This window comes from Rhinopithecus bieti, unplaced genomic scaffold (assembly GCF_001698545.2).
Source record: "Rhinopithecus bieti isolate Rb0 unplaced genomic scaffold, ASM169854v2 scaffold_1304, whole genome shotgun sequence".
Taxonomy (NCBI): Eukaryota; Metazoa; Chordata; class Mammalia; order Primates; family Cercopithecidae; genus Rhinopithecus; species Rhinopithecus bieti.
Window position 1 is genome coordinate 812,098 of NW_016803307.1, and position 8,805 is coordinate 820,902.

The following is an 8,805-nucleotide window of genomic DNA, read 5'->3' on the forward strand; positions in this document are numbered from 1 at the left end:
GGCTTCCAGACCCAGATGGGGAATTAGGAGATGGCTTGGGAATGGCATGATCTAAGGAGGGGCCTGGGTCAGGGAAGAGCATATTTATGTAGTTGGTTCGTAGCCTCTCTGAGCTTCTGCTTGTCTAGGTGCAATTAACAGACTTTGAGAACTCTGCCTATGTGGTGTTTGTGGTACTGCTCACCAGAGTGATCCTTTCCTACAAATTGGATTTTCTCATTCCACTGTCAAAGGTAAGGATATGTTTCTTTATGGTGATGGGTATAGATCTATCTGTAGATACATTTATTTATATATGCTGTTTTTTTACAACCTGATTTCATTTGGAATTTTTTACCCTTTGCAACAAAACGTTTCTCCATCAGCCCTAGTCTTTATTTTCTTTTAAACCTAAGCTTAATTTCTAGACACTTTCCATTCAAGATGATTGATGGCTAGAAGTAGTCCCACACATTGATTTTATCCACCACAAAATCCCAGGTTGATTACAATGTTAAAATTAGGATGGGGAGGGAAAGTGTAAATGCTGGAATGCCGGGAAAAGTATTCTCAGTAGAACTGAACTTGAGATGTTTCTGAAGAATTTGGATGGGATTGGACTGTCAGAAAAACAAAAATTGGAGTCCATCAGCCCCCCAGAAGACCAAAAACCAAGCTTTCTGGGAGCGGTTTGCCAGTAGAACAACTCCAGGTGATGAGGGAGCAGAGCTGTGGGTTGTGGGGCAGTAGCTGAGGAGGTGAAGGCCTTTGGTTTCTGGGCCAGGGTTCCTCTTGGCAGACAGTGGCTGGAAAAAACTGCTAAACAGAGAGGGCCCTGCCACAGGAGCTCCTGGTTGAGGGTTTCAGGGCCAGAGAATGGAGAAGTAGGGCAGTCCTGTCACAGCAAACATGGAAGCAGGAATGAAACTGCTTAGCTCCAGCATCTGCCCCTAGGGCATCTCCTTTCTCCATAAGGGGTTTGCCAGACTGTGCCCATCCCCACACCCTCTGAAGGAAGTCAGGCTCTCAGCCCATCCCTGCCTGCTCCTCACACCCAGACCAAAGATCACTCATAGAACTCTGTGGGCCCACATTGCCCTCATGCCTACCTACTGGGGAGACCAAATCCATCTAAGAGAGATTGCATGTAAGCTACCGGTCTAAGCCTTTGCTTATAAATAAGAGTAGATGCCTGGAAGGCAACAGAAAATTGAGAACAATTAACAGCCTTAAAGAGAAGGGCCCAACTGGTCCTGCAAGGGTATACTCTGTTCAGTGAAACTTAGTTACTTCAAGGAAGTAAGCTGGGCCCAGCACATACCTATAATCTCTGCTCCTCAGGAGGCTGAGGCAGGAGGATTGCTTGAATCCAGGAATTCCAGTGCAGCCCTGACAACATTGCTAGATCCCATCTCTTGAAAAAAAAGATAAGAAACTGGAAAGAATTATTATTATTATTATTAATTTTTAAGAGACAGGGTCTCACTATGTTGCTCAGGCTGGTCTCGAACTCCTGGGCTGAAATGATCCTCCTGCTGCCAAGCCTTCCAGGTAGCTGGAATTAAAGACACAAACCACCATGCTCAGCTTTGGAAAGAGTTCTTAAAGGAATTCTAATTAGTGGCCTCAGACAAATTCTACAGAGGTTCAGTCACATCCATAAAACAAGCATTATAGATGGTGCTTATTTAATGGTGAGTATTCTCACCAGTAGAGGAGATGTTGTTGAATATCCAAGGTAGTGATTTAGAAGACCAAATTAAGATTAATCCCAGCAGGATGGTGAAGAAATGGAAATTATAGAAAACCTGAAGCCTGGAAAACTCTAGAAAATTCAATGTTTATGTAATAATTTAGAAGAGGAGAATAGGTTTATATAGAAAAGATATAAAATACAATAATCAAGGAAATAATAGAATTTTTCCTTAATAAGTCTCCCTTAAGGATGAGACAAATACTTAACTCAAATGTAGGCATTTATTAATTTCAAAGAGAAAATTAACTGTCTGGATGAGAGAAAAAATTAGGAGACCTGCCAAGGGGGAAGAAATCAACTGATACTACTTCTCATTTGCAACATTAAATGCTGGATGGAAAGAAGTTTTCAGAATCTCGAGAAGTAAAGAATTAACAACCACAGAATTATCTTCTCATCCAAATTATTCTTTAAATTTTGGGTGATTCTAACAAAACTGAATGGATCAAGTTAGGGCTAAAAGTATTCCAGAAGTCTTATCTAGTGTCTCAGTTTGTTTGGGCTGCTGTAACAAAAATACCTTATACTGGGTGGTTTATAAACAACGGGAATGTATTGCTCACAGTTCTGGAGGCTGGGAAGTCCATGATCAAGTCACCAAGTCACCGGCAGTGTCAGTGTCTGGTGAGAGCTTTTGCTGTCTGGTTCATACATGGTGCCTTCTTGCTGTGTTCTTACATGGTGGAAGGGGCTAACTAGCTCTTCAGGTGTCTCTGTTATGAGAGCACTACTCCCATTTATGAGGGTAGAGCCTTCATGACATCCCAAAGGAGGTCCTCCCAGTCGCCCCCCAAAGGCCCTACCTTCTAATACTGTCACAATGGGCATTAGGCATCAGTGTATGAATTTGAGGGAACACAAACATTCAAACCATGGCACTTAGTAAGGGGATATGGAGGGAGATGAATGGCAGATACTCATTAGTGCTTGACACTTAGAGAGTTATAATTTCAAAACTACCTCTTTAAAAGTAAGGAAAACTTAATAGTATAGAAACAGGATTTATTACTCCTAAACTTGCTGGCTAAAAGGGTGGTAAAATGAACCAGGAATACATTTCAGTGCCACAAAATTGGGTGTGGGGCCAGGGGAGTGAAGAAACAATAGCCTACAGAACATAAAATGGTGAAAATAAAATGAAAACAAATTTGAATAGACTAAACTCTATCCTATTAAACAGCTAAACCAGATAATATAAAATAGCAACAACACAGTTTGCACAAGATATACCTAGAACAAGGACAGATGCCGAGAAGAACTGCATAGTGACTTTTTGGAGTGATAGCAGGAATGGCAAAGCAATATCAGGCAAAATGTGAGGTAGAAATTATTAAATGGGATAGAGAAAGTAGTTTTATATATTCTTCCAAGAAGATGTGAAAGCTGTGGTCCTTTTTGTACCATGAAATGTAACATGAAAAGAATTTAGTGTGATGGGTAATATGTGGCTTTGATGTGAGAACTAAATGCATAAATCCCTGGTACTACTCAGTAGGCTTTTAACCTGGACAAGTTACTTATTCTCAGTGCCTCAGTTTCCCACATGTATCCCAGAGGGGGATAAGTAGGCTGTTGTAAGCACATGTGAGATTAATGAGGTAAACCACTTAGCAGAGTACCTTGCCTGTTACTTAGTAACTGACAGGCCATATAATCAAAGGATGGGAAGGGCCATGGAGGAGTTAAATGGCACGGTTAATAAGCTTGGTTGTATGGCCTGTATTACATATCTCATACCACATCTTTTTTCAGATGCCATGAGTAAGACTTACAAAAAATAAAGAAAATCTTCACTTCTCAAAAGTAGACACAAGAGAGCATGCGTTCCCACTAAAACTAAAGAGATATTCTGGAGAAATTTAACATTGGAAATTAAAAATGTCTTTCCTAGTAGATTTTAGATTCGCCAAAACTAGAATTACAGATTGTGTAGGAAAGTGAAAGACAGTAGGTTGCTGGCAGAGCTGGTGTGTAAGGAAAAATTATGTCTTAAAACAAAGATTTAGAATCTAAGTAGTTGAGAATCTAAAGAACAAAATAAAATATACTTTGAAAGGAAGTCATAAAAGCAGAAATTAGAAGTGGTCATTATCAACTTTTTTCAAGACTAAGGAAAAAAGAAACAAATACTAGTAATGAAAGCAGATGTTCACAGCCATGGTGGAATTTATACTATTTATTTGAGTGTGCTCCTAGGGTATCTAGATTGTTCAGAAGGTCCTGTGTGTCTCTTCAAAAATGAAACCATAACAATCGCACTCCCCGCATAATGAATATGGGAGGAGAGTTGGTAATCGAGAGAGCTTATGTACCATCTGTCCCACATCAGCCTAACTGGTCACTATTGTATATACTGAGGTCCCACATAAGATTTCATTATAGAAAATAAGGGATTACTACTAAAAGTTTTAAAATTCTGCTTTGAGAGTCTTAAAAGTCATTGAGGATGTAGAGAATTCACAAATGAAACAGTTTTCGGTTTCATGAGTGAGTCTACATGTCCAGAGCCACCAGGTGGGCAAAAAGCAGTGATCTGCCCTTCAGAGGGCTGTAACCTTATTCCAGATACGACAACCTATGAACTGTCTTTGCCTTTCCTCGCTATAGTGGGGAGGCAAAACCCCCATGGCGAGGCAGCAGGGGAAGAGCATTCAACTTAGAAGAACCTGGTTATAGGCCAGGCGCGGTGGCTCACGCCTGTAATCCCAGCATTTTGGGAGGCCGAAGCGTGCAGATCACTTGAGGTCAGGAGTGCGAGACCAGCCCCATCTCTGCTAAAAATACAAAAAAAATTAGCCGGGTGTGGTGGTGCAGGCCTGTAATCCCAGCTACTTGGGAGGCTGAGGCACGAAGAATCACTTGAACCCAGGAGACAGAGGTTGGGGTGAGCTGAGATCACACCACTGCACTCCAGCCTGGGCAACAGAGCGAGACTCCATCTCAAAAAAACAGAAGAAGAACTGGGTTCTAGTCCTGCCTTCTGCCTTCATTACCCTGGGACTTCTGGTGAGACACTGCTATGTAAATGGAACCAGCCACCTGCCCTCCCAACACTGTATATCTATTGCAAGCCTCAGTCACAGAGGTGCTTTGAAATACAGACATTCCATGTGAATATAAGTTTTGGGTTTTACGTTTCTCTTAAAATTCCCTGATTAGTTAAAAAAAATCACATACCAATCCATGATTGAGTGACACAGTCCTCACGTAAATAAAAAGCCTGTTCCTCCCACTGGGAAGCATTTGAGCAGAACATAGAATCCCTAAGGGAGTGAGTCCTCATTGCAAAAGTGAGGAAGGCGCTGCAACTTGTATGTCCGATCAAGAATATTTTGACTTAGTCGTGATTCTTTTTCTCCCTTAGGTTGATGAGAACATGAAGGCAGCACAGAAACGAGATGCTGTCTTGCAGGGAATGTTTTATTTCAGGAAAGATATTTGCAAAGGTATTACATTGTCTTCGATTTCTAACGTCAGCTTATGCTGCTGCAAGCTGCTAAAGCTCCCCTGACCCTCTTCGACAGGTGGCAACGCAGTGGTGGATGGTTGTGGCAAGGCCCAGAACAGCACAGAGCTTGCTGCAGAGGAGTACACCCTCATGAGCATAGACACCATCATCAATGGGAAGGTAGGAGGGTGGCCCTGTACAGTATGCCTCGCTGTGCACATCCGCTGGCAGGGAGTTCATAATGTGTTCTGCTTCTTGTAGGAAGGTGTGTTTCCTGGACTGATCCCAATTCTGAACTCTTACCTTGAAAACATGGAAGTGGATGTGGACACCAGATGTAGTATTCTGAACTACCTAAAGCTAATTAAGAAGAGAGCATCTGGTATGATATCTATTTTTCTTAATCTCATAAAGTAGACAGAACGGTACAATCTTAGAATGTTCAATTTCTTAAAGTCTTTTAAAATAATGCCGTATTTAATTCATGCACACTGTTTCACATTTTCATATCTCTGCAATTGTATTCACCTTTTAATCTTTGACACGTAATTTAGATTAGCAGTGCTTTTTTTCTTATCAGTTCAGAAAATAGGGGTGCATCTTCAAATCACTGTCATCTCAGATGATGAAATGGTATCTGGATTGTTTACTTACCATTTACGTCCAACTGTGTTGATTGTACATCATCATGCGCTCTTTTATAAGGAACTCTGTAAGTTAAATAAGCTGAACTGTTCTTCAGCCTGCATTTGTACATACAATGAGGCTCCTGAGAATCCCCTTTCTTTATTAGCTTTAAGGTTACATTTACAGTGCCTAACACAGTATTTGGCACAAGGGAGCTGTCAGCTGTTAATAAAGTGACAGCAATAATGGTAATGGCATCTGTATTTAACTTGAGGCTTCTGTATACTTTCTGGAGTCACAAAGGATAGCCGTAGAACCCCACCTCAACCCTCAAATGGTATACTGCCAATTTCCCTCTTCATTCACTCTACTTGCTGTTCTTCATTCTCTCCACCTCTTTGATCAAAGATTGCTCAAGGGACCCTACAGTCCTCTGAGGCAGTCTCGGCATTTGTAGTCCTAGCCCTCTGGCCAAACGAGAGGACACATGCTCTTGTACACCTGTGCCGGCTCCTGTCCCTTAAGAGCTAGCAGTGTCGGCATATGGGGGCCCTCTAACAGGTACCATAGAAACTGGATGTATGTGTTCTCATTGCCTGCCCGCAACCTAGAATTCCTGCCCAGGAGGACTTCTTCAAACGCTATGAAAGATGTTCCCACCCCCTGCCATGCGGCTACTCTAAAAGAACACAGTGATTTCTCTCCAGATTTGTGTTTATGCTGACCACTAAATATCAACTTATTAAAAAAAAAACTTCTGTGGTTTTAATTTTTTTTTTTTTCGCTTCCCCACCCCACAGGAGAACTAATGACAGTTGCCAGATGGATGAGGGAGTTTATCGCAAACCATCCTGACTACAAGCAAGACAGTGTCATAACTGATGAAATGAATTATAGCCTTATTTTGAAGTGTAACCAAATTGCAAATGAATTATGTGAATGCCCAGAGTTACTTGGATCAGCATTTAGGAAAGTAAAATATGGTGGAAGTAAAACTGACTCATCCAACTAGACGTTCTGCAGAAAGAAAAATGCGTTACTGTTTTATTGACGAACTGATGGCAGTACCATGCCTCTCAGCCCATGTGTATGATATGAAGACCAAATGATAGAACTGTACTGGGCCAGTGAACCAGAAATTGATTAAGGCTTTCTTTGGTAGGTAAATCTAGAGTTTATACAGTGTACATGTACATAGTAAAGTATTTTTGATTAACAATGTATTTTAATAACATATCTAAAGTCATCGTGAACTGGCTTGTACATTTTAAAATTCTTACTTTGGAGCAACTACTGTCTAAGCAGTTTTGTAAATGTAATGTACTGGTAATTGTACAATACTTGCATTCCAGAGTTAAAATGTTTACTGTAAATTTTGTTCTTTTAAAGACTACCTGGGACCTGATTTGTTGAAATTTTCTCTTTAAAACACTTTCATTAATTTTCCTTTGTCATTTCCTTTGTTGTGTACATTAAATCACTTGAATCCACTGAAGTGCTTCAAGGGTAATCTTGGGTTTCTAGCACCTTACCTGTGATGTCTCTTTTGCAATTGGAATAGTTAACCACTTGGTCACCTTGCCCCAAGCTTTCCCCTCTGAATAAATACCCATTGAACTCTGATGGCTGTTATCAAAGGAACTTTTCTTTGTTTAAATTTGCTGATGCAGGAATTAAGTTTAAACACAGCTTTGTGGGAAGAAAGGAGATTATTACCCAGAATTCACATGTAGTGATTATTAAGGACATTTTTTTTTTAATTAAAAAAGTTGGCAGCGGGGGTGAGGGATGGCAATCATTTTTCTTCCTATACATACAAAGGATACTGTCAAAAATGGCATTAGTTCTTCTGTTGTGGCCTGTTATTCTGATTGCTGCTGTATACAGTTTTGTTACTCTTTAGTTTTTAGTTAAGCATATTGATAGACTTTGCTCTCAAAGCCATTCACTCCAGATTTTACCTGGGGAATATTCTACATACTGCTTACTTTCTCTGTAAAACTCATCAATAAATCATGAAAGGCACTGAGTTCTGTAAATCAGGACCCTAAATGTTTAATTGTAAATAAGTTTCAGATAATTGTTACAGCTTTGCGTTGACGTTTTGTTGGTTTTTTTCAATTAGTTAAGTCTTAACTGCTTCTAAAATAACTCTGTATTGTAGATTACGCAGACCTTTACAGGCATAAATATTTAAACTGTAATATGCTAACTTGAAGAGATTGCAATAAAGCTGCTTCAGCTACCCGTTTATGTTTAAATACTAGGGTTTGTTCTATATTTTATACACGCACTTTGGATGATTAAAGAATGCCTGGTTTTCGTTTGCAATTTGCTTGGGTAAATCAGGTTGTAAAAAGGCAGATAAAATGTTTGTGGTATGAGGAAATAAAAGAATGGAATTAGCATTCATTCAGAAACCTTTGAATGTGTGTGAGTTCCACAGCTCAACAAATAGTGGGAGAGTTTGGTTTTTGTAATTAACCCAAATACCGTGAAATTATTTTTTCATCATTGCGACCTCAGACGTTTCTAGAAAGAAGCATAGTGATGAAGACAAACAGATGCCTTATCTCTGCTAGTAGCTATCAACCCCTGTGGGGAGACAGAACTTGAAGTGTGACTGAATTGACTGCTGGGCCACTGAAATATTTTTTTTTTCACTCCCAACTGCTGTTTTGCTGGGTCAGTGGGGACATGGTGAATGAATGTTGAGTAACCTGGGTGCTGTGTGCACACCGCAATCTAAGCAGGAGATACTTAGACTGTGAGTCAGCAAGTCCTACAGAGAGCTGTCTTCAACTCCTGTCTTTCGATCAGTGTTCAGCCCCCCACACACGGTTCATGAAATAATGTTCATCTGAGCAACACACTTTTCTCAGAGCTCTAATTTCTTTATTTGAATGTTCCTAGGGCAGTGCTTATCAAACCGTAGTCTACATACAAATCTCTTTGGGGTGTTATTCTGGCTTGGTAAGTCTGGGTTGGGGCCCAC

General features: G+C 40.4%; 1 protein-coding gene across 1 annotated transcript in view; it reads left to right on the forward strand.

The window, feature by feature from the left end:
• The window catches only part of GCLC (glutamate-cysteine ligase catalytic subunit), a 47,706-nt gene extending 39,476 nt beyond the window's left edge, over positions 1-8,230 (forward strand). The window contains exons 12-16 of the mRNA XM_017872923.1: positions 129-233; positions 5,100-5,181; positions 5,260-5,363; positions 5,445-5,565; positions 6,611-8,230. Of these exons, the coding sequence (XP_017728412.1) occupies positions 129-233; positions 5,100-5,181; positions 5,260-5,363; positions 5,445-5,565; positions 6,611-6,822 (624 nt within the window). The 3' untranslated portion in view covers positions 6,823-8,230. The remainder of the gene's footprint in view (positions 1-128; positions 234-5,099; positions 5,182-5,259; positions 5,364-5,444; positions 5,566-6,610) is intronic.
• Positions 8,231-8,805: the final 575 nt, after the last annotated feature.